The sequence below is a fragment of the Ictidomys tridecemlineatus genome, chromosome 3, assembly GCF_052094955.1.
Source record: "Ictidomys tridecemlineatus isolate mIctTri1 chromosome 3, mIctTri1.hap1, whole genome shotgun sequence".
Taxonomy (NCBI): Eukaryota; Metazoa; Chordata; class Mammalia; order Rodentia; family Sciuridae; genus Ictidomys; species Ictidomys tridecemlineatus.
The window spans coordinates 191,197,397-191,223,403 of NC_135479.1; the positions used below are offsets into that span (position 1 = coordinate 191,197,397).

A 26,007-nucleotide genomic window follows, 5' to 3' on the forward strand; every position below is an offset into this window, starting at 1 on the left:
AGTTATGTGAACTATCTGCTGAGATGTGGATGGTACCAGGCAAAAAGAAAGCCTATATGCTCTTAAACCATCAAGACCAAAGGACAGTAGTGATCAGGTTGTTATGCAAATAACATCTCACCACCATTTTTCTAGATGCTTTACACAGAGTTATAGGCAGAGTTACTGGACCAGTTTTTCCAGCTGGTTTCCATCTTGCTTTGACCTATCCCTTCTTTCTATGTCCCTATTCATCCTGGGAATAATTACCCTGTGGTTACTCTATACTGGATATATGTAACTCACTTTTGATTTTTGCAGGGGCTCATAGCAAAGTGTCTGCCTTAAGTTTCAGATGAGACTTTAGACTTAGACTTTTTGGTAATGCTGAAACTGTTAAGACTATGAGACTCTTAAATATTAACCAAATGCATTTTGCCGTTGTGAGATGGACATGCATTTTGGGGGGTCAGGGGAAGAATGTTATGGTTTAGATATAAAGTGTCCCCCTAAAACTCCTGTTAATGCAAGAATATTCAGAGGTAAAATGATACAGTATGAGATCTGTAACCTAATCAGTTCATTCTTATTTGATAACTGTAAGCAGGTGGGGCATGGCTGGAGGAGGTAGGCCACTGTGTGCTTTTCCTTGTGGCTTTTCCCTCCTCTCTCTTATTCCTATCCATGCCGTGAGATGAGCAGTTTCTTATGATGTTCTGTTTCACCTCGGCCCAGATCAATGGAATTGAACATCTAAGGACTGAGACCCTCTGAAACTGTGAGCCTCAAATAAATTTTACCTCCTAAAAGTTGTCTTTTTCAGGTATTTTGGTCACAGTGACACTGAAGCAGACTAAAAAAATCAGTTTATAGAGTTTCCTTTGGAACCGCCCTTTCTCTGATAAAGATACTATACTAATGTAGATTTCCTTTAGATGTATAAATTTCTCCTACAATTAGACAGTTTCTGAAGTTTCTCAAATAATTCAAAGCATGCCAAAATAAAATATTTTGAGATGTTGTATTCTGGTTTCTTATAGTTTGTGTTGGTGTGTCCTAAACCCCAATACTTATCAGCTCATCGACCACAAGGAAGCACTAGTAATTATTTCTAAATAGCAAGAACTTGTTCATATTTGTGAAAATAAAAGAAAAAAATCATGATGAAAAAACATTGAAGAAACTTTTCAAAATGGAATCAGGAGTCCACCAGGAAGCAGGATTTCTGCATGATTCCAAATGCTGTCTGGAAACTTTGGTACATAGGTTAGTTTGCCTGGCCACAAGCACCTAGAACAGATAATTACCACCACCCCCCCCCCCCAACAGATACTACAGATGCATATCAAGAGATTATTAGGGATGGGACTGTGGCTCAGTGGCAGAACACTTGCCTAGCATGTGTGAGGCATTGGGTTTGATCCTTAGCACCACATATAGATAAGCAAAAGCATCTACAACTACAAAAAAAATTTTAAAAAGAGGTTATCAGACTCTTGTTTATGGACATTTTTACTAAGTATGCACATTCTTTTCTGTATCTTTTATTAGTCACATAGCTCTTGTCACAAAGGAGCTCTTCTCATCTCTAACCAAAGTTTTCTCACAAAATAATTTTTATTGCTTTATAATAAATCAAGACTATTTTCCTAATAAGTTACCTCCTTCCTCACTTTCTCTGAAATACTGATTACAGCTATCTAAATTGGTGTTTCCTAAATTTCCATTTCTAAGACTTCAGCTAAACTCCTTTTTTTCTTTTATAGTTTCTGAGTTTGGATTGATGACACACTTGTCATATATTTAATTTGTGGCTGTGTTAGTCAGCTTTTTAATCTATGTAAAATACATAACAAAATCAACTTAAGGAGAGTTTATTTTGACTCACAGTTGTGGAAGTTTCAGTCCATAGTCAGTCGGATCCATTTCTTTTGTGGTGAGGCAGTACATCATGGGTAGAGCATGTGGTGGAGGTACTGCTCACCTCATGGTGAAGAGGAAGCATAAAGAGAGAGAGGAAGAAAAAGGGGTGGGGTCTGACTATTTTATTCATGCCACCAATGATCCAAGAATTCTTTCTCCATATTCAGAGCTCATATTCCTTACCTATACACAAATCCTGAAGAACAGAATAGGAACTGCTAGCTCTGTGATCTTGGGCAAGTTATTTAAGCCTTATACATAATTCTCTTAGATATAAGATTCATTACATGAGTTTCCATTGTTGTGCTCTGAATCATGGAGAGGACTATGCCTGTATACCCTTGCTTTCGAGCCACCCAGCTTCAGAATGGATCTGGCCAACAAGAGGCATAGGTGAGCCATTGGAAGATGGGGGGGGGAGTAAAGTTATCTTTTTCTTGTTCTCTCCCTTCCTTAAGTGGCATCTTCTTAGGTTATATTTCTTTGGTGGTTCTATCTCTCAACAGCCTGGCCTTCCCCCATTTCAGGTCTTCCCAGTAAGGCAGATTTAGGAAATCAACAAATCTGTCCTATGTGGTTTTCTCTGTACAAATGTATCACAAGATAAGTTCAGGGAGATTTGAGCCTGATCCTGTAAAAGGGGAGACTTTGCCTTTTGAGTAGGAATAGAGGAAAGGGTTGAGGTTGCTAACCCATCTTCTGTGTGAGAGAATGACTTGGGCTTATCAAAGGTAAGGGAATGCAAGTGATGCTTTCTGAGTGTACCTTGAAAAGCAAAAATTCACGTAAGACTACATTTTATTTTTGATTCACAAACCCCTATCTTCTCCTGAAAACACTCCAATTGGAAGTATAATATTGGCAAAAAATGTCTAGGGCTACTATCCTTTAATGTGTTAATGCATTTCTTACCAATCTAATAGGTTATGGGATATGGCAGAAGAAAAGGATATTTGAAGGCATGAAGGTATGAAGTATAGAAATAAGAGAAATGGATTAAATATGAGTATTCTGTGCTGAATTATGTTCCCCTAAAATCCATATCCCCAGTATTTCAGAATATAAATGTATTTTCAGATAAAGTATTAAAAGAGAAAATTAAGTTAAAATGGGGCTGTATAGGTGGAACATAATATGATATATTATATGAAGAGATACCATAAGTGTACATGCACAGAGGGTGAAATTATGTGAAGAGGCATCAAGAGGTTAGGAGAAAGGAGATGTGGGAAACCAACCCTGTTGGAATTCTGATCTTGAACTTTCATCTTTCAGAACTAAAAAAAAATTAAATTTCCCTATAATGGAATAGTGTGATTTTGACATCATAGAATCTTCCTCTTTGAGGGCTTATTGTTTCGTTATTGGTAGAAATAAAAGTATTCTAGAACATCAGTATACATAAAGGAGAAAAATAATTCTAATCCTTATTTAAGTAGATTTAATAATACTTGTGTCATGGGAGTGGTACAAATATATCACATGAATTGAACTTTTCTCTATTATTAATGTCTTACAAATACGTTTTGGCAAATTAGTACAATTTTAATGTCTAGAAATGGATTTTGTAGAACACCAATTTCCTTAGCTAATATAAAAAAATACTGAATATTGTTAGAATAATGGTATATAAAATAGAATTGAGGTTTGTCTTAGCCTCTTTTGTGTTGTTGTATAGTATCAAAAAACACTGGTCAATTATACATGGAGCAGAAAAGTATTGGCTTATAGTTGTATAGTTGGTAAGTCCAAGATGGAGGACCAGGTTTAAGAAACCCATTTTTACTATACTTTACACTCTTTTGGTGACAGTATTAATTCATGAGATTAGAGATCTACTGGTGAGAGAATGACTTGGGTTATATTTTTTTTGGTGGTTCTATTTATTTAAATGATTAAAAATGGGCTCTAAAACACGTTTTTTGATGTCAGTCACCTGACATTAGGCCCCACTTTACATTGTTGCATTGGAGATTAAAGTTGCATTCTTTTTGGGAGACACTTTCAAACCACAGCAGGGTTAAAAACTAACTTTTAAAATGTACATGAATTCTGTCTCTTTATGATTTTACCTAAGTGTCAACAAACAAAATAATGTAACAATTTAGGAGTTATTGAATAATATAACGAGAATATGTAATTCCACCAGCTATGTATATTAAAGCTGACTCAAACAGCAAAATTGACCATGGGGACAAATTTTGAAAATGAGTTCACGAGTAATAGTGATGGTTTTTGTGTGCTAATTCACCTGAATTTCTCAAATTTCTGTCCTGTGATTATTTATATCAATTTTAAGTTTTCTAAAAATGCATATTTATGAGAAGATTTGAAATTTTCTCCTCAAAATCCTACAATATGAACAATTAACAGTACTTAGTTATTACTGAGTAAGCAGGAAACCATCAGAAGTAAGCTGAAAATGGATTATCTAAGTTGCAAATATGTCTACCCTATAGAAAGCTTTCATTTGATAATTCTCTCTTAAGTGCTAGTAAGATATTAAAAAAAATACTTACACTAAAGAATTGAACTTGGGGGGACATATGTTGCCAAATTCTTTAAATTAAACTTTAGTATCTGGTAATATCTTTTTAAAATCAAAGTACTAGATTTTCATGTTAAATTTAATTTCTTAAATGGAAGCCACTGATTTTCTAAAAAAACTATAATATGGAAAAACATGAGGTTAGTTGATAAACTAGGAAAAGAAAAACTTTTGGTATATTAATGATTAAAAATGGGCTCTAAAGCACGTTTTTAAATAGATAACTCTTTGGATCTCAGTGTTCTCATAATTTGATGGTTTGAATCAGAAGTGTTGCATTATTTCTAAAATTCATTGCTTCCAACCATTTAACAACTTAAGTTTTTCTAGCAAGGTTATAGGATATCAATTAAATAAAATTTGCAATTTGTCAAAATGAACGAATAAATAAATGTGAGGACTCAAAGGAAAGACCAAAAAAGGTGGTTGAAGACATCTAAGGTGCAGATCAAAGTGTTACAAAGCCTTTAATAATTACTATGTTAATAATTACTATGTTATAATAAAGTCAGGTAATATTTTATGGGTCCTTCACTAAGTTAAAAATTACACACGAGTTTGGTTCCATATTATATTTGTGACAGTGTGCACTAGTAATTCTTCCTTTTCTTCCTTTCCTATGACTGCATCCTTACTTTTTTCCTCTAATTAGCTGGTGCAATTCGATATTTTTGTGACTTCAGATTGCTTTCTCATTGTTAGGTTTACCTTACCATCCCATATACAATAGAGTATTCCATGCATAGTAACTGTTTGCTTAATTTGGCAGCTGGGATATTAGAATTATGTATCATCTAGGTAGTGGTACTTTTATAATGCTGTTTGCTGTCAGACCCTTTTGTTTAAATGAAATATTAGGTTAATAAACCTTATTTTTGCAGTGCCTAGCAATGATTGGCAAATACGTGAAGTAGACGCAAACTATCAATTCTCATGTATGTAATGATTAGTTAAGGAGAAAAGTACATCCAGCACAAAGATTTGTGTCAGCCCTTCGCTTTTTCACTTTTCTCCTTTGGCAAGTTCAGTGATTGGGAAATTCCTAGAAAGGTGGCGGGTGGAGACTCGTGACCGAAGCAGCAGCCAGAGTTCAGGACCCTGTGAGGTTTAGGTACAGTACAGGTAGGGAGGGATATGTTTGTCTGGGAGGCGGTGGGAAAGAGCGCGAGCCAAGGAATCCTGGGCGCAGGTAGCAGCGCAGCCCTCCCGTTGCCTCTCCGGGCTTCGCCAAGCCTAGTGCGGGAGTAGCGCCACCTGCCCCAAGGGTGGCTCCGGGGCCCCGCCTGCCCGCCCAGCCGCCTTGCTGCACCCGGGAGTGCCTGGCCCGTGCGGGGCGGGGCTCCGCGGCGTCCCCGCCCCGCCCTACCACCCCGCGGGTCACAATGTAGGGTTAGGGAGGCCGGCGGGCGGGGCTCTGCGGGGGAGGAGCTACCCGGCGGGGGCGGTGACGGCGGTTGGGGGAGGGGAGGGGAGGAGGAGTCGCGGAGGGAGGAGGACAGCGCCATTCCGGCCGGCCGCTCCCTCCGTCCCCTTGCTCCCTTCCCCGCAGTGGCCCACGAGCCGCCGGCGAAGGAGCGCGCGAACGCGTGACGCGGCCCGGCTTGCTCGCGCCCTCCCGCGCCCCGCCGCCCGCCGCCTGCCCATGGCCCGGGCCGCCGCGGACAAGCCGCGCTGAGGCGGGCCGCGCGGAGACGTGGGGCTGCCGCGGTGGCCCTCGCAGCCCGCGCCTCGCCGCCTGCCCGCGGTGCCGGTGCACGCCGGCCGCCATCGCCTTCGCGCCTGGCTGGTGGGGGCGCTGTCCACCCCGGCCGTCTGCGCCGCTCCCTGGAGTTCGGCGGACCTCGGCAGCCAGGGCCGGCAAAGGCGCGAGGAACCGGACGCTGCCGCCGCGGGGGCCATGACCGTGGAGCAGAATGTGCTGCAGCAGAGCGCGGCGCAGAAGGTGAGGCGAGCCGACGAGCTGGCCCTGCGCGGCCCCGCTCCTCCTTCCGACGTGCTGGCCTCTCCCGCCGCCGCCCGGCACTCCCCGGCCTTGCCGCCGGCGGCCGCCCGGGCCTCAGCTGCCCCGGGCTTCCTCCTCCGCCACTCACCACTCCAACCCCTCTCTTTGGGGGCCTCGCGCTCAGTCAGTGCCAAGCTGCGTGTGGAAGAGGGGTGTAGTTTGCGGGTTTCAATCCACTTCCTTCTGCCGATTGTTTTCCCGTAACAGACGGTGCCAGGTATTGAGAGTGACCCTCACATTCCTACAGTGCTCCGCACGGCTTCTTAATTAAACTTTATTCTTCCCTACTCCTCTCTTCTTCTTTCTTTCTGAGAATACCAGTTGTCATCCCTTTTGAGCACAGTTTATATTTCGAAGGTAGTAGGATTCCAGGCCTGCTATTCTGCAAAAAAAGATCACTAAAATTGAATTGCTTACCCTTTTTGGGCAGGTACATTGACTGATCAGGTGAACTCTGTGTACAAGTAGAGGGTTTGGGTGGTTTTCTTTTCTTTTCTTGAATGTTGAAACTGTCTCTTAAGAAAGGAAACCTTTCTGGCTATGTTATTCCAGGAATCTTTTGTCCCCTAAGTTTGACCTTGTTCTGTCGTTCACCCTTTACACTTGCATCAGTTACAAATTCAAATGGTCACTCATTTATGTGAGAATTAAAAAAAAGTTTATTGATGCATCAGATCTTATAGTGAATCATGAGCTCATCCTGCTATTTTAGATTTTGCTTTCAGAATCTTAAGTGCACTATCATGGCTTGCACCATATCCCGAAGAGTAGTTGTCCATGACTTGATTTATTTCCCATTCGTGTGAAAGCGTTTTGGACAATCGGGAAACATTGGCTTAGTAGTCTTGGAATTGTGGGGATAATTAAGTTTACTGTGAATGACTGAAGCTGTTTGGTTTATCTGCCTGAGTAATGAATGCCCCACCCTTTTGTAGTTTTGGCATGCAGTAGTTCGTATTTTACCTGTGTTTGACTTTACAAGAACTATTGTGTTTAAGTAGACTATTTATACACTCACAGCTTGCTAAATTTTTGCATTGAGATTGTTTTTAGAATTTTATGATACTATAGAGGTAATTGAAGATGGTCAAGAATTTTGGAACGCAAGGATAGTACATTGTTATTTTTGGCACTTTGGGAACATTGTTTTTGAGACTCATGTTAATTGATGTTACTGGTGAATGGAGATTATTATTGTAGCCTGCAGTTTATTACAGTGAAATAATTCAAGATATGATGATGGGAGTTTAAAACAGTTTACCTGCTAATCATATTCTGTTTAGAAAAACCTTAATATTTAGTATTTGATATTGAGCATGTGAGATGAGTTAAGACTTAGGGGAAGATCCTGTGGTTATATGAATAGTAAGCAATAGCTAATAGACTTTGTATCATTTTGTTTATAATAGTCTTCAGTGTTGAATATTAAGATTTGTTAGTTTCAAAATGGGAAAAGTGGCTCATATTTTTCATATATCTTAAGCTTGAACAATGGCAAGAAGTTCTGAGATTTTTTAAAAATTGATTTTGACTAAATATCTTCTTTAGCATAGTCAATTGACGCTGACTTCCTTGCCAGAGGTGCATGCATAAAATTGTACAATCAAGTATGATTACGTGAATGGTGTGACTCTGCAGCGTGTACAACCAGAGAAGTGAAAAATAGTGCTCCATTTGTGTACAATGATTCAAAATGCATTCTGCTGTCATGTGTAACTAATTAGAACAAATAAAATTAAAAAATCAAACTAATGAATGTGATCTTGATTATCATGTCCAAGTTCCTAGTTTAATGAGCCCATCCTCCTTACACAAAAGGAGTAGTCGTTAATTCAAAATATTATCAGTTTGAAAATATTTTTACTATTTTTTTAAAATGGTGATGTTATTTTTTAATATGTTATATATGTGTATATGTGTTTTAGATCATTTTATTTATACTGAGGAAATTTCTTAGATCAGCATAATATTGTTACATTCCATGAGGTTTCTGAAGACATGAATTTGTTTTTCATGTCAATACACTATTACTTTGTTACTCGTATAAATATTTAAAAATATTTATATGATTAAAAATATTTGAAACCACCTACCTCAAGTAAGCTAACAGATTTAAATACATCAAGTTAAGAACTAGGAAGTAGACTTCAAGCCAGTAACTAGGAAGTGAATTCATACTTTAGAAGAAACAAAAGTGAAACTTTATTTTCACTTAGAAACTTTATGAATTATCAGTAAAAGGAGAGGTGTCTAGGGTATGTTGCATAGCCAGATTTTAGTTTTCTGCTTTCCTTAAGATCATGGGTATGCTGATGTGCTTGTAAATTTTAAGGAAATAGTTGCATTATGGTAGTTGGAACAATTTCCCACATTTTCAAGATTTTTTTTTCTTTTATTGCAGAGGTATGTTAGATTAATAATGTTTTCAAAAAGCAGCACTACCCAAAACCTTCTTAGGTCTTTTATTTATCTAAATAGTAGCTTGTCACTGTGTAACATGAAAAGACAAAGGGCTGTCTTTTCCCCTTCCTGTGTTCTTTGCTTGATTGCTGATGTTTGGATAAGTCAGGGAACTAAGAGATGTAGTAACACTGCAGAGGGCTGCTTTTCTGAGGTTTAGATGTTACAGGTGAAGTGAAGTTGGCAGCAGAATCAAGTACAGTTAAATCCTTTGTTAACTTTGGTCTTTGATATGTATCTTTAGTTGTTGTGCTTGGCATTTACCCAAGTGTAGGATCAGAAATGTGTAACATATATTCAAGTTCCAAATGAAGATTCTTCAGAGCAGCAATAGGAAGTTTCCTCCCAGGAACCATGTTAACTTATAGATGAAGTGGGTGGGGTAGGTTTACAGACAGCATCCTTCTGAGTTGAATAAAATATAATATTCCTATAGATAACTTGCCTATATTGTGTCACTGTAGAGCTTAGAATTGTATTTTGCACATAGTAGGACTCAGCAAATAATTCATCAATGAAGTAATGCGTTAATAGGTTCTAAAAGGAATGCAAGTATAGTACTTTCCTTAGAGATTTAAATATTTAGAAACAAGGAAAACTTGAAACTGCATTCATGATAGAAAAATAGGCAGGGGAAGTGAAGACAGGATGTGGGTTAGTCTAAATCACCCTTCAATGACCTTGGTGAAATCATTAAATACCTTTAAATCTTCTTTTAATGCCTTAAAGTTAGTATGATTAGACATGAGCAACTACTTTAGATCCTGGGGTTACTTATACAAGTGTTTATTCTGTATAGGGAGGATAAATTGTAAAGTGTGGAGGCAAGATATCTTTGGGATCTATACAATCAGCTTTCACTGACTATGTGAATAGTGGGAGTTAGGTGGGAAGGATGTTGCAGATTAGTCAAATTCAGTGTTAAAACAAAACTTGAAAAATAGTATAGACAGTGAATTTCTTTTAAAGGGACATGTATTTTAGATTATCATCAAAGGTTATCAAGGTATACAGTATATTTATCATTCAACATTTAATAGTTCCTCAATGTTACAGAAAAGAGAGAACCTCTGTGAAATAACTGGTTATATTGTTACTAATATAACTGAAGAAAGGTACAATGTTTTAGCTGCATATTCCTTTCGTATGCCTTCCCTTTTTTTTTCCTAATTTTGATTTTCTTTATATTACTAACACATAACTGTCCTTAATTAATTCTTATCAGTTCTAATAAATTTAAAATTTTTTTCAGTATGTCATCTTGATCTCTTCTTGTCATTATTCCTATTTTAAAAATATTTTTCTAGTTGTTGATGGACACAATATCTTTATTTTTATTTATTTAGTTTTATGTAGTGCTGAGGATTGAACTCAGGGCCTCATGTATGCAAGGCAAGCTCTCTACCACTGAGCTACAACCCCAGCCCTTATTCATATTTTTTATTTATTTTATTTTTATGGTTTAGCTAAGATTATATGATACTACTAGGATTAATATTAGTTCTGTTATATATTATTTAATCACAATATGGATATTTCCTTATACTGTATGCCCATGTTTTCTGAACGTTTTGAAATCAGATTTAGATGTGGACTCTATCAAATGCCTTTTTTTTTCCCCTTTTAGGAATGATGTTATATTTTATGTCAATAAAATAAAACTATAATTCTAGATTAACATGTATGAATATTTATTGTGTAATAATTGAAAGGCACTGTTCGAAGAATCTTGGAAATGTTTTATTTAATCTTTCCATTAATCTATGAAGTGACACTCCTTCTTGTAGTAGTGGAGTTTAGAGAATTAAAGTAACATTTTAGCCATAGTACTGAAACTCAGGGACATTAGAGTCACAAGCCCTTGCTTGACTCTATATTGCTTCAACTATCCTTTAGTTTCTAATAAAACTCAGTTTGGTCTTTATGCCTTATTGTTTTAATGTATTTCCAAACTTAATATACTCAAATTTGTCCTGGAACTTTGTGTGTGTGTTCTTTAATGAGATTGGTTTTAAGATTTACTCTGTTTCATATAGGCTCTTAGGATAAAGAATCTTATTAGAAAGCTTTTGTTTTCTCTGCACTGGGGATTATTTAGTGTAGGACTCAGTTGAACTAGTTAAAATTGGTTAATGTTATGGCTAAACTAAAGCATTTGTTACTTTGGGGATTTGATGAATCTTCAGGGCTGAGCTTATTTAGAGCAAATTCTAGATAAGCTTTCCAGATTTTATTTTATTATCTTTAAGATTTCTTATCTCTTTCAGAGTAAGATTTTAAAAAATGTTTTAAAGTTTCAGAAAATCTAGCTAGGAATTTTTCATTTATATTTCCATGTTTATTGGTCTGTAGTTTTCTTTTAAATAAAACTGTGTATATGTAGAGCTATATCCTTTTTTATTCCTGTCTGTTTTGGTCTCAATAATGTTTGCCAGGTGCTGTTCTATTTTATTAGCCTTTCCAAAATCCAGTCTTTTGTTTGGTTTATCAGTTGTTTTGTCTTATAACATTAATTTTTGTTTTTGTCTTATCTCACCCTTTTGTTTTTGTTGTTTATTGTTTCTTTCATTAGAACTTGGACTCAGCATTTAATGAGTTTATCATTATAGTTAATATTGAAACACCTTTTGGGCTGCAGATTTCTGTTTATAACTTGTTTGGATTTTACTTTTTTTTTACTTACAAGGTGATTTAAATTTTATTTTTGGTTTAATTTTCAAGATGGAGTTTTTGAAGTACTCATTTTGTTGTTGATCTTCATTTTTGCTTTACTGGGTTTGGAGAATCTGATTTGTAATAGTTGTAGAAATTTATTAACATTTTCTTATGACCAAGTACATGAGCTTCTAATGAACATATGGAAAGGCCATGCATTTTCTGAGAGTTCAAATTCTAAATATTTATATATGAAGTAAACACAGTGTTATTTGAATATTTCACATTTTTTCTTCATCTTTTAATATGAGATCTTGATAAAAGAAATCTTGACATCTCTACTTTTAATGTGATCCATTTATTACTCATTGTATTTCTAATGCATCTAACCCAAAATTGTGTTTTAGTCTTTAAGAATTTAGTCATTCACATATGTAATATAAGATAAATTTAAGCTTTAGTTATCATGTGATTTTCCTTTTTTATAGCCTTACTTCTCCTTTCAGTTTTGATGGATTGGTCAAGTTTTCTTATTACCACCTCTACCAATCCTTTTACATTCTTTCTTTATTTCTGCCTTTTAAATGTTAAATACTTTTTATGAGCATAAAAATTAATAACTACTTTCCCTGCCCCCAGTCAGATAGGACATTTGAGCATGTTTTTCTACCATACTACTGCTTTTGTTGGACCGATATGGAGTTGTAGTTCTGTGATGAATTTTCTTAATTGTTACAGATACATTATTGGTAACTAGCTTGTTTGTATAAATAAGATACTTTGACAATTCTACAATTCTTTTTTTTTTTTTGCTTGTATTTTCAATACTGTTTGATTGATGGTTTGAGGTCAGTTGGCTTTTCTTGTTTTGTAGATAAATGAACTCTGTAGGTTTGTAAAATTTCCTCTTTGGTTTTAGAGTTTAAAAATTTCACCAGCATATGTTGCTATGTGTATTTTTCAGTAATTCTATATAGAAATTTTAACTTAAAAGTTTTGGTATACTTTTTAGGAAAAAGCTATATGTATATTTAAATATTACTTCTATCCTGTTTCTTTTTCTCTTCTTCTAAAACTGCATTATTTGAATTTTGGACACCCTTTATCTTTCTTCCTTGCTTTAGATTTTTATGATTTTATTCTTTCCATTTTTGCTCCATGGGCTAGGATAGCGTTTGGTTTGATGGTCCACCCAGAGTATTATATGTGTAATTCCAGTTCTATATGTTTCCACTGTATGTGGTCAGATACTTTTTCATATTATAATATTCATTTTTAGTTGATTCAAAATTATACAGAAGTGTTAACTGTAACAGTTGTGTAATATTCAGTTGTTCATGCAAATAGGTTTTCAAAATGAATTATTTATTAAGTTGCTTATTTTTAATAAAGACACATGAACCCACTAAAAACAAAAGCTAGGACTTTGATTTTTTTTTTTAGTTTTATTGATTTAATTTTTATTTTTTTAAATACATGACAGCGGAATGTATTACAATTCTTATTACACACATAGACTACAGTTTTTCATATCTTTGTATATAGAGTATGTTCACACCAATTCATGCCTTTATACATGTACTTTGGTGTTTTATTTTTTGCATTACAATTCTTATTACACATATATACCACAATTTTTCATATATCTTTTTATATATATAAAGTATGTTGACACCCAATTTGAGTCTTCATATATGTACTTTGGATAATGATGTCCATCATATTCCACTGCCCTTTCTAATCCCCTGCCCCCTCGCATTCCCTCTCAATCCTCTTCCCTATCTAGAATTCATCTATTCCTCCCATGCTCCCCCTCCCTACCCCACCATGAGTCAGCTTCCTTATATCAGAGAAAACATTTGGCATTTGTTTTTTTGGGATTGGCTAACTTCCTTTAGGGTTATCTTTTCCAACTCCATAGGACTTTGATGTTAACCTCTATGTAACTGTTTTGTTTCTTCAATTCCATTTCTCCATCTCTTTCTTTTCTTTCTTTCTTTCTTTTTCTTTTTTTATCTATAGGGATTAGAATCTAGGGCTTGAACATATTAGGCAAGCATTCTGTCACTGAGTTATATACCTAGCCTTTTTATTTCATTTTGAGATAGGGCCTTCCTAATTTGCTGAGGCTGGCTTCCAACTTGCAATCCTCCTGCTTCAGTGCCTCCCCAGCAGCTGGTTTTAACTGTCATATGCCACCATATCTGGCTATCATCCCTCTACTTTCATTTAGATTGTCATCATTTTGAATCCTATTTTCATTCTCCCTTTGATTTCTTAGTTATTGTATGTAGATCAATTTCTAAAGGTCTATATTTTTCATTCTAGATGTTTTAACTTCACCTTTAAAAGCTTCCCATCACAAAATCTAGAAGGTATACTTCCTTATTTCCTACTAACAAAATTATATTTGTAACATTTTAGGCCTTTATTTTATTTGCACTTGAATTTGTATATGGTGTGAGGTAGGGATGCAATTTGATTTTTACTATACGTATATCATGAAAAAAATTCTTTTTTAAAATTTTCCTGCACTGAAAAATTAATGCTCTTTCTTACTAAATTGACATGTCTTCTTCTTACACAAATTTTCACATAAAATACTTCTTTTTTTTCTGGGCTTTCTGTGCCATTATTAATTTTATGAATATCAGCCTGCTGTTTTTTTTTCTTCTTCTTTATTTTATTTTTTTAAAATTCTAGACTGTTATCACTCATTCTGTGAATATCAACTGGCTTTCATTGTTACTGCTTCATAGTAATCACTAATACTTGAAATGTAATTTCTTTGTTCCTCTTCTTCACAGTTGCCATGGCACTTTACTTTTCATTTGAAATTTTAAAATAATCTTACCAAGTTCTCTGAAAAATATTGTTTTGTTCTGGTTTGATTTTACTGGTTTCTCTGTATCAGTTTGGAATCATTAACATCATTATGCTGTTAAGTCTTTTTGTCCGTGAATGGGTACACATCTACTTTTGTTTATTTTTTCATTAATATCTCTTACATTATTTATACGTTTACTTAAAAGATTCTTATACATCATTTCTCCTAGAGAGTTAATAATTTCTGATAACCATTTATGTGATGCTTTAAAAAAATTGTTTTATTGGCATATACAAATAGATTTAACCACCTTGCTAAAGTTTTCCAGTACTTTTTTCAGAGATAATTATAAATTTTTTTAGAGATGAGATCTCATGAATAGATTGTGAGATTTCCAGTTTTTGTACCTATAATTTCATTTGTCTTACATTACCTAACAATCATTAATGAATTTGATTAGATGTGTTGATAATGGCTATCATGCTATTACAGATTTAAAGGGCAGTTCACTACTTTTGTACCTAGTGTACTTCTAAAAAGTTTACATGTGTAAGTTGTACCAACTTATAAAGTGAATTCTATTCCTAAAGAACTAAAAGATATTGTAGTATTTTACATTTTGATGCTTGCATGTTCTGTTCTTTGGATCCTGATGACCCTTGTGACAGCTTTTACTCTGGATACCTTTTGATGGAGGGGAGAGAGCTGGTTTGCCAGCCATTTCTCTGTTTTCCTGGGTACTGTAAGGTCAGGCAAGGTACTCTTTTTTAAAAATTTATTTATTTATTTTTTAAGATTATCATTGCTCCTCCCTTATTTTCTTCCCCAGGCTTTCTGTCCTGATAAGGATTTCTGTCCTGAATAAGGGTAGTACAGTGTTCTCCAATGTCATAGACTTGCCATAAGCAATGACCTGCAGTACAGCACTGGCCTGCCTTTTTCCTAATTATATAATCATTGATTTGTGTTATGTACTATGAACTAGATGTGGCTTGTGAAAGCCAGGTTAGGAATGTCACATGTAAATATGGGTAAAGTAGCTCCTGTAAAAGTTGAATTTGTGGAAATTGAATTTAAAAAGTGATAAACCTTTTTATTATTTTGGCAGAGTTGTTTTAATTTCCAAGAATATTCTCCTGCATGATTTCTTGTTTTATATAATAATAAATGATTTTTTAGGTTTTTTTCTCTTTTTCCCTTTAATTAACTCCACTTTTATGAATATTCTGCTTTATTTTTGGTCTTTGGGTCCTTTGAAAGTTGCTAAATATTTTAAATATGCAGCAGTGTTTTCTTTTATCTTGTTAATATAGGTTTATATGAGAATTTCTTTCAGTGTGGTTTTTGTGGACTACCTTCATTGTCTGTAGTGCTTGCTGAAAGTTTATATTTCTTCTGCGCCTCATCTCAGATCTATTGTTTCAAGACTTTGAGGGTTGGATTGTAGCATTCTTTATCATTATTATTATTTTTTATATTGGGAATTGAACCTAGAGGCAGTTTAGCACTGAACTAAATCCCTACCCCTTTTTATTTGGAGACCCTTAGGACATTGCTAATTTGCTCAGGCTGTCATGGAACTTCCTATCTTCCTCCCTCAGCTTCCCATGACTGGGATTCTATAGGGGTGTGTGTCACTGTTCCCAGCTTGGACTATAGCATTCTTAATAAGAATTTTAGATGATTGCTCAGCATTTAAAGTTTGAGGAACACGGTTTGAAATTCATTCTATTCTTAAAGATGAAGTTGCCTTTTTAGCACTTGTATAAATTGACTGCAGGGGACTTTAGGGTTGAATTACACAATGCAGACATTCCCTGATTTTCAGTGTGAAAGTGATATGGATTCAGTAGAAACTGTACTTTGAATTCTGATTTGGAATCTTTTTTTCCAGGGTAAGAATATGCTGTAGGGTATTCTTTTAAAATTCTGGGCATTAGCAGTGGGCTACAGCTCCCAGTCAGCAACTGACCACTAAGTAGTACTTCACTGTGTATTGTGTTGATAGTGTTTTTTTTTTTTTTTTGATACATGTATTCAATATATTGCATGAGATAATCAGTATTTTATTATAACACAGACTTTATGTTAGATGGTCTTGCCCTTGTAGCCTAATGTAAATGTTCTGAGCACATTTAATGTAGGCTATGCTAAGCTATGATGTTGGATAGGTTAGTTTAGGCCATTGTAGGTTTTCACATACTTGGAGTTGAGCACTTATTTCTTCCTTTTATTTTTTGTATCTGGATTAATTTACTCATTAAAATATTTTTGAGATTCAGCTATGATTCATTTCATGTATCAATATATATATATATATTTTTTTGTGGTGTTGGGATTGAACTCATGGCCTTGTGCCTGCAAGGCAAGCACTCTGCCAACTGAGCTATATCCTTAGCCCCAATAGCTTTTTTTGATGTTGGTGCTGAGTCATATTTTATGAATATTTCCACATCTGTATATACATATACTTATCAATGAACTTCTCGGTTGTTTCCAGTTTTTTACTCTCATATAATATTGTTACATGTACATATGTGGATTTTTGTTTGTTTGTTTTACATATACATTCGTAAACAGTTTTTTTGTTTTGTTTTCTTTTGGGGATTAAACTCAGGAGCATTCAACCACTGAGCCCCATCCACAGCCCCATTTTGTATTTTATTTAGAGATAGGGTCTCATTAAGTTGCTTAACGCCTGGCTTTTGCTGAGTCTGGCTTTGAACTTTTGGCTTTGATCCTCCTACCTCAGCACCCCCTCTCCCCCCACAGCCACTGGAATTACTGCTGTGCACCACTGTGCCCAGCTAAACAGGTTTTCGAGTAGATATATTTACAGTTTTCTTGGGCAAATCATAGGAGTAGAATTGTTCTAAGATATTGCTACGTTACATGCAAGGTGATTGTATCATTACACATTCTCATTAATAGTATATGAGAATTCTAGTTGGTCTACTTTTTTTTGGTCAAAACTTGTGTTGTCCCTCTATTATACTTTAGCCATTTAGTGAGCCTAGTGATATTTGTATTCCCTTAATGACTATTGGTTTTGTCTTTTCATGTGTTTAGTGACTATTTTTTGGAAACTTTTTGCTTCTCATATGTTACCCAGTTTTATGTTCTTAAATATATGTAAAAATAAAGTTACATATTCTGAAACTGGTAAAAATGTTAAAGATTTTGCTAGAGGTAAAAGCCAGGTGCTAATATGTTCTCAAAATTGCAGAATTTTTTCTTCGGTTTATTTTTCAAAAAACTAACACCTGATAAAAAGGGTCATTGCTGAAGAATAGGAACTGCAAAAGTGAAAACTAGGCACTCAGTGAAACAGGATAGATGTGTGGGGGAGAGGTGTGGACAGAGGGTCAGGAAAATGTACCATTAGTGGCTGGAACCTGTGCTATGGTAACACTAATATGAGAACCAGTTGTACATGTACATTTCTAAACGTTTATATGTCTGAACTCCTGTCAGAATACAGAATACAGGCTAAATCAGATGTCTCATTTGCTTGAAGTGGAGCTGCACAAACAAGTTTGGACCAGAGGTCTGCTGTTTTCTCCTTCTTCCTCTGAGGCCTCTGAGGTAGGCCTGGGTGTCTCAGAGCCCAGAAGTCGTTCCATGAGGCCTTGGAGAAAGGCTTTGCAGCAGGGTAGGGCTGAGGAAGAGGCTGGAAAGGAAACTAGAAGCCAGTCCACCATCTCAGATTTAAAAATTCTCAGTCTTTGGAGTGAAGAAACAGCTCTGCACAGACCACCTAGGATCAGTGGGCTGCTTCGCAACACACAGATTCCCAGAACTGACTTCCAGGCTTTTCCCCCAGTGGGGCAGCACTTGAAGCCACTGACGAAACCACAGAACTGATAGTATTTCTATCTTTTCTGGGTGGCATCAAAGGGAGGGCACCATTGCCCTTGAGCATGTAGAGAGCTGTGGCTAGGGAAGTGAAAGCAGCACAGGATCTGGCCTGGGTCAGCTTTGAAGGTTTGTGGTATAAGGTGGGTAGGGGGCCCAGGTGTCTGGGAATGCCAGCCTTAGAGCAGCCCTCTCAAGTCCTACTGTGAGGTTATGGTCCACAGACACTGTGAACATAGGTGGGATTTGGTGTTGCTGATGTGTTGTTCTTGACCTTCTTGGGGATGATATGGGCAGACTTAAGGATCTGTAGTTTTGGGTTGAAAGTAAATGGCCTCCTACACATTCCACGCTATGTGATATGTGCTTCATTCTTTCCACAACTGGAACAGTAGACAGAGTTCTCTGAGTTTAATAATAGCCAAGGGGAGGAGGGTTACCTGCTTCAGGGACACTCCCAACCCCCACCCCCTCCAACCTTGTCTTCTTTTTTTGGTGCTGTTCCTTCTACCTTGGGCTTCTAAGGAGGATCTTCTTTGGTGGAGGAGGAGGGGGAGTAGGAGGCCATCTGGGGTACATTTGCAAAGGTACTAGAACACACTTGTTTTTTACTCTTTGACTATTATGTATTCTTTTAAACATATTCAGATCATTTGCCATTTTCTTTACAATTTTCTTTTTTGGGGATTGAACCCAGGTGTGCTTAACCACTGAACCACATCCCCACTATCCCTTTTTGTCTATTTTTTATTTTTAGGCAGGGTTTTGCTAAATTGCTTAGAGCTTTGCTAAATTGCTGCGGCTGGTCTTGAACTTGTGATCCTCTTGCCTCAGTCACTAGGATTACAGGCCTGTATTACCATTGCCTTGCTCATTTGCCAATTTCTTAATTGGGTAGTATACTTTCTTGCTACTGGGTTTTAGGAATTCTTTATATATTTTTTTGGATCTTTTGTCAAATATATGCAATTTGCAATTATTTTTTCCCAATGTGTGTCCTTTCTTAATTTTATTACTAGTTTCTTTGAGTTAAAAATATTTACCTGGTTATTCATTTATTTTTACAGTACTGGGATTGAGACCAGGGGCACTTTACCACTAAGCTGCACCCCTAGACCTTTTTAGTTTTTATTTGGGAGCCGTGTTTTTGCTTAATTGCTGAGTGCCCTCCTGAGTCCCTGGGATTATAGGTGAGTATACCACCACACCTGGCCTCCATTAGAAATATTTAAATACTGATGTTTAGTTTACCATTTTATCTCCATTATGATTAATACATTAACTTAGCTTTTTTGAACTTTTTTTTTCCTTCTAGAAGTTATAGCTTTTATATTTAAATCTGTGATCCATTTGGAATTTATTTTTGTGTGTATTCTGAGGTATAAGAATCAAGGTTTATTTATTTTATATGTACATTCAGTCATTCTAGCACCTTCTGAAAAGATGGCCCTTTCATGATTGAATTACATTGATATCTTTATGAAAGATGAACTGACCATGTATGAGAGGGTCTGTTTTTGCAGTTTGTTCTTTTCTATCCTTATGTTATACCATACTGTCTTGATTACTGTGGTTTTGAAATGGGTCTTAGAATTGGTAAGTGAAGTTCTTCAATTTTGATCTTATTAAAAAAATTGTTTTGACTATTCTTAGTCTTTTGCATTTCTGTATAAAACTCTGAAGTACTTTGTGCGGTGGGACAAGGAGGCAGCTGGGATTTTTGAATGTGACTGTGTTTAATAGCTAAGTCAGTTTTGAGTGGATAGATGCCTTAACAATGTTGTAGTCTTTTAATCCAAGAACATGCTATATTGCTCCATTTATTTAGGTTTTCTTTAATTTCTTAATATAGTTTATAGGTTTTTGCATGTTGGAGTTCATTTTTGGCTTTTTTGTTTAGTTTTACATCCAATTGTTCTTTTCTTCTATGTAGAATATAGTTGATTTTGGTTTATTAGGCTTCCTTTTGTGACGTGTGACTCAGCTGACTTATTCTTATAGTTTTTGATCTTAGACACCCCCTTCCAGTTTTTTTTTTTTTGTACCAGCTTTGAATCCAGGAGAGCTTAATCACTGAGCCACATCCCCAGCCCTGTTTTTTATTTTTTGACAGGTTCTCACTAAGTTGTTTATGGCCTCTCTCGTTGCTGAGGCTGATTGTGGACTTGTAATCCTCCTGCCTCAACCTCCTGAGCCATTGGGATTTCCGGGTACACCACAGTGCCTGGCCACATTTTTTTTGTTTTTAAAGATGCCTTTTATTAGGTTAAAGTTTCCTTTGTTCCTGCATTACTAGTATTTTGTTAAAACTTTTTGAGTGATAGTTCATTTACACTTTTATATGTACTCCATCTTAACCATTCTACTGTTGATAAACTATTTGATTAGCTTTTTGTGTTTGAAGACTATTGTGATTCTTTTCTGTGAAATTCACATTTATTTCTCCAGTTCATTTTTCTTCCTCCTTTTGGGTTATTTACCTTTTTATTTCTGATTTGAAGAGGTTCTTTGTAGTTTAGATACTACTTGGATTAGTTTTCTTTTATTATAACAAAATACCTGAGATAATAAAGTTAATAAAAGAAGAAGGGTTTAATTTTGGAAGTCTCATATCATGGATACCTGGCTTTGTTGCTTTTGGGCCTGTGGTAAGGCAGTACATCATGGCAGAGCACATTGTGAAGGAAGCAGCTTACCTCTTGGAAGCTGGGAAGCCAAAAAAAAAAAAAAAAGGCGGGAAAAGGGTTGGAGAGTCTCAATATTCCTTTTCAAGGGCACATCCTTAGTGATTTAACTTCCTCCCCTTAGGCTCCACCTCTTAAAGGTTCTACAACTTCCCAATAGCACCATGGGTTGGGGAACTCATCATTTAACACAGGGGCATTTGGGGATCCAAACCATAGCATTACTTTTATTTATGTTTAGCAAATATATTTTCCTATTTCTGGATGCATTTTTCTCTCTTTATGATGTTATTTAGTTCTTAAAACTATTTATTTACTTAATTTTTATTTAGAGTCTTCTTATGCTGCCTGTGCTGGCCTCTAACTCCTGGGTTCAAGTGAGCCTCCTGATTCAGCTTCAGATTGTTGGAACTTCTTACTTGGCACTGCACCTTTCTTAAGGAGTTTTTAGTTTCAATTTAGTCTTATATATTACTCGTTCTCTTCATTTTTGGAACTTCCATGTCTGAATCAGAAAGATATTCTCATTTATTATCCTAATCTTTTGCTCATTTTCTTTTTTCATTCTTTAATTAGTCTACTTGGATGATTTTTGTGTATTGTTTGAGTAGGTGTCCAAATTTATTTCTCCCTCCTAGAGAACCAGCAATTTTACTGAACAGTTTCTCTTCTGTTAACATTCCACCTGATTATAGTAATTTTTATCCTTAAAGTGGGACCATTTCAAAGGAAAAATTGTCTCCGGTATTGTTTCTCTTGAAGTAAAATTTTTTATTATAGTTTTACTGAAACTTGCCTAAAAACAAAGTAGGCATAAATTTTCTATGTTCATTTTATTAGGCAGTAAAGCCAAACACCAACTAATAAATTAGAGGTAACTGAAGCAAAAAAAGTAGAAAAATTCAAAATAATAATGTTAATCTTAATTTGACAGAAGATGATTCAGCATTTATGACTTTAGTTAAGGAAATGAATATATATGTCTCAGAATATTCTTGTACTATGTTATTAAAGTTTTGGGAGTAAATTTTATTGATTTTATTATCCATACTACATCTGTGACCCTAGTACTCTGTTGATAACTATTATCTTAGTGTTGTGTTCTTGACTTTTTTGTTGGAAAAGCGTCAGAGATGTACCCCTAAGTTTTGATCATAGTTTGAAACTTTTCCTTTTATCGTTTTCCCTGTAGCTCAGTATGTCTGTAGTTCTCATAGTGTGTCTTAAGCAGAGCCTTGTGCCAAATGGGTTCTGGGATTTAGTATCAAGTGGGATATACTTGCTGTAAAAAAGAGCTAATGTTATAGCTTACTTTCAAGTTAGTGCCAAATAAATATTTATTAGAATTAGTGAGTTCCTTACTTTGTGGACATATCTGAATGGCTGTGAATCAGGAGAGCCAGGTCCTGCTGTGCAGAGGATAACTTTGCAGACATCAAGAGACAGTGTGATTATACTGGAGTAGTAATTGTGTTGTAATTATTGCTACCTCCTGGAAGGTTGTTCTACTTTGTTGTGTTGAAGGTTTTAAACCTTTGAAGGTATACTGCCAGTTTTTTAGAACTTGAAGTCCCTGAGTTCAATCCCCGCTACAGAAAAAAAAAAAAAAAAAAAAGAGAAAAAGAAAACTTATTATAAACACAAAGTTGAGAGGTAGTGAGCTGTTGTCAATAGGCCTAGTTGTTGGGCAAGAAATCTGTCAGCTTCTTCTCTTTAAGCACATACATTTAAACTGTAACTGAAAGTAGGCATATTTAAGCCAGTTACATATGAGCTCTCCAGCATGGTGGAATTTGGTTATTAATGTGTATGTTTCTGCTTCTTCTAAACTGTTCATAATAATTATACATAACTGTAGAATTTTTTGTTACACAGTTGTTCATGAAACAATATAACAATATAATAAGGCTTGTTTCTTTGCATGCACCTCCCTTCCCCCCTTCCTTTGGTCCCTTTTCTATTTTACTAGTCTCCCTTCTATTTTCATGAGATTCCTCCATCCCAAACCTTCTCCCCCCCCCCCCCCCGCTTTTTTTCTCTCTGGCTTCCACATGTGAAAGAAAACTTAACAATTCTTGACTTTGTAGGTTTGACTTATTTGTTTCTCCTTAATTGTGTGAATTTTCTAAGATTTAGTCTAATTTTCTGCTTTTCACTTTGCAAGTTTCATCTTTTAAGAAATTTTATATTTTCTTAATCATATATGTTTACTACTGTCAAGTTTGTATATTCAAAATAAATTTAATGTTATACCTTCACACTAACTCTAGGTTCAGGCTCTCAGTTTCCTATTATACATTATCATTAGGTTCTTAGTTGGTCAGTATCATGTTCATGTATTCGCTGACATTTTTTCTTTATTTTAATCAGTTTGAGAAATAAACAGTACTCAAAAAGCTTATAGTTTAGTGGTAATGTGAACCCAAAATGTGCATAATAATTAGAAGTGAAGTGAAATATTTATAGGTGGGATTAAAGAAACCAAAGAACTGAAGAGGTATCCTGGAGGAGATAATAGTTGCTGTTGGAAGGTCCATAGGCAGACTGAAGGGATCTCTACAAACTAAGAAAGTTGTAAGAATAGGGATTTGGTGCCTTCCATTAATTATATGTAACTTTATGTGGCTGGATGTGGTCTAATTAAAAAAAAAAAATCTAGTCTTTTACCTGATTCCTGGCATAGAACTCCTAAAGCCCTTAGAAGTTACCATGTTTTATTTGCGAGGGAATGACTCCTGGGAGAATAAAGAGAAGAAAGCTTCCACAGCTTCTGGATGGGGGCTGTTTGCCAGAAAAACTAAGTGCTTAGAGAGTTAGAACTTTCAACCCCTCCCCAACCTGTACAGGAAGAGTCAGCACATTGTGTTCAATCATTAGTGGCCAGTGATTTAATAATCAATTTTTTAATCAAATTGCCAATACTTTGTGTGCTCTTCATGTGCTCAGTAAATGATATTCTAGGATAAAGCTCAGCATATATGGTTACATTTTACCTTCCTAATTGTTTTTAAGGTTTACTTTCTTAAGTACAGTATCGCATCTTTAATATTGTTAAAATACAAAAATTACTTTTAAGGAAGTTCTATCAGTTAGAGTCCACTCAGGACACACTCAAAAAACAAAAAACAAAAAAACCCCCAAAACTTTAGAACAGGACATCTTAATATAAAGAAATATTAACTACTAACAGGTGACTGCCTACTAATGGATAAATAAAACTCTGGACAGTAAAAGAAAGAATATATTAGAGGGACATCCTGAAGTGCTAAGTCTTGAGATTTCATTTTTGGTACAGAGGTTGTAATGTAACCCATTGGATGGGGGAGTAATTTGCTAAGGTGCGACAGGCTGGGACATTCCAAAAAATAGTGCTTTTATGGGTCTGGAAAATACAGTGGTGTAGAGCTTTGCTTTATTAAACCTAGAATTATATCTAGAAGAATGGTGTTTCTAATAGTATGTGGTATTTAATTAGCATGACCCAAAATTGTATTTGCTCTAAGAAATAATCTGTGACATATACAGATGCTAGGAATCATAGCATTTTAATTTGAAAGTTCTAGTAAAGTATGTTTGTTTCATCGGTATAAGAAAGTTTATTTTTGGACTGCAAATTAATTAGGAGATTTTAAGTATAGACACTAGAGATACATAAAACACTTAATTGGACAAAACAGCTGTATTAGGAATCTGTTACCATCAAGAAGAAGCTAACATTTTATTTAAGGTGCAGATGTGGTAGTTCCAAAATATAATCCTATTCACAAAAATTTTTGTTTACCTACATATTTTGGAGACTATAGGTGCTCTAATTTAAAATCAGACTGTTCTAAAAGATTTTGCTGGTTGAGTTTTTGGAATAAAAATTGCATGTTCCCATAGAAACAATGTTTCTTTGTTTACGGTTCTGATTTTGCTCCAAAATGTATTTTATTATGTATGAGCTTAGGTTATACTTGCTGTATAATAATATTTTGGGGTAGAGAATTGCATTTAGAGTTTTTATGATTTATTTCTTTTATCTGAGGAATCCAATGAGGGTCATGGACATATTGCAGAGGTGGATAATAGGGTTCCTGACAGATAGTGGTAAGAGCTCTTGGGTGGGGGAGAATGCAAACCAACATTTTTTTTCAGGAGCATTTATGTCCATTTCTCTTTATTAGCAATTTGCTGTAAATTATCACATTTATTTTCTTAGGTATTTTAATTTTTTTACTTTTGGATTACTTGAATCCAATATTGTTTATAGCTGTAGTATTCCATGAAAACAGAGAGAGAGAGACTTCTGGAATTTAAACTTTCTGGCAATTCTAAGCCTAAATAGAAAGGGTAAAGAATAAGAAAGTGTACCTTCAGATTTATGTGCCCACAGAGGTATGTGACTATTTTTAATGCTGAAGTGCTGTTAATTCAAAAAGGTTGAGAAAATCTTCTCCCTGTGACAGCAGAAAATATGGCATGCCTGAACCATTCATGGGATTATGATGTCAATTATTTGGGTTAAAATACATTAAAATGGACGCCAGGCTTAAAGAATCTCTGAACAGGCAAAACTTGTTAGGCCTCATATATGACTGAAACCTTACTTAATTTGCAAACATAAGTGAAGCTTAACTTAATCTTTTTCTTATAAATGCCTATGTTCAAGAAAAACAAAATTTAAGGTAAGTTAATCAGAAGCTTCTAACAAACTGATATAACTAGGGATTTCCCTCTCTTAATCAGGAATTGATTCTTGCTCAAATAAATGCTCTAAATTTTTTATTGCTCCTCAGTTTGCCTTATTAACATTTGCTGTAGGAAATTTCTATAATACTGTGTATTCACCTTCAAGTAGGATCAATAGTACCAGAATTAACAAATTAAACCATCTGAAATTCTAGATTGTAGAATTTAGGAAAATATAGAAAGTTTCCTTAGTAAGTGGACCCAACTTATGTATTATTCTTGAATCCAGAAGAGTAAGGAAATTAGCTTATTTAGTTGTCCTGATGTTTGTATGCTTCTTATTCTCACCCAATAATTGGTGCCTCTTTTCTGTGGATGAGCGCAAGCCCTGTGATCTGACTTA

The 26,007-nt window shown here is 35.5% G+C and overlaps 1 protein-coding gene across 6 annotated transcripts in view; it reads left to right on the top strand.

Moving 5' to 3' along the window:
- The first annotated feature begins 5,920 nt into the window (after positions 1-5,920).
- The window catches only part of Usp25 (ubiquitin specific peptidase 25), a 134,273-nt gene continuing 114,186 nt past the window's right edge, over positions 5,921-26,007 (top strand). For 4 of the 6 annotated variants that reach the window (XM_078044474.1, XM_078044475.1, XM_078044476.1 and 1 more), the window contains exon 1: positions 5,924-6,392. In XM_078044474.1, the coding sequence (XP_077900600.1) occupies positions 6,348-6,392 (45 nt within the window). In that variant the 5' untranslated portion in view covers positions 5,924-6,347. Of the gene's footprint in view, positions 6,393-26,007 lie in introns of all 6 variants that reach the window. The other 2 variants (XM_078044478.1, XM_078044480.1) reach the window with 2 other exon arrangements.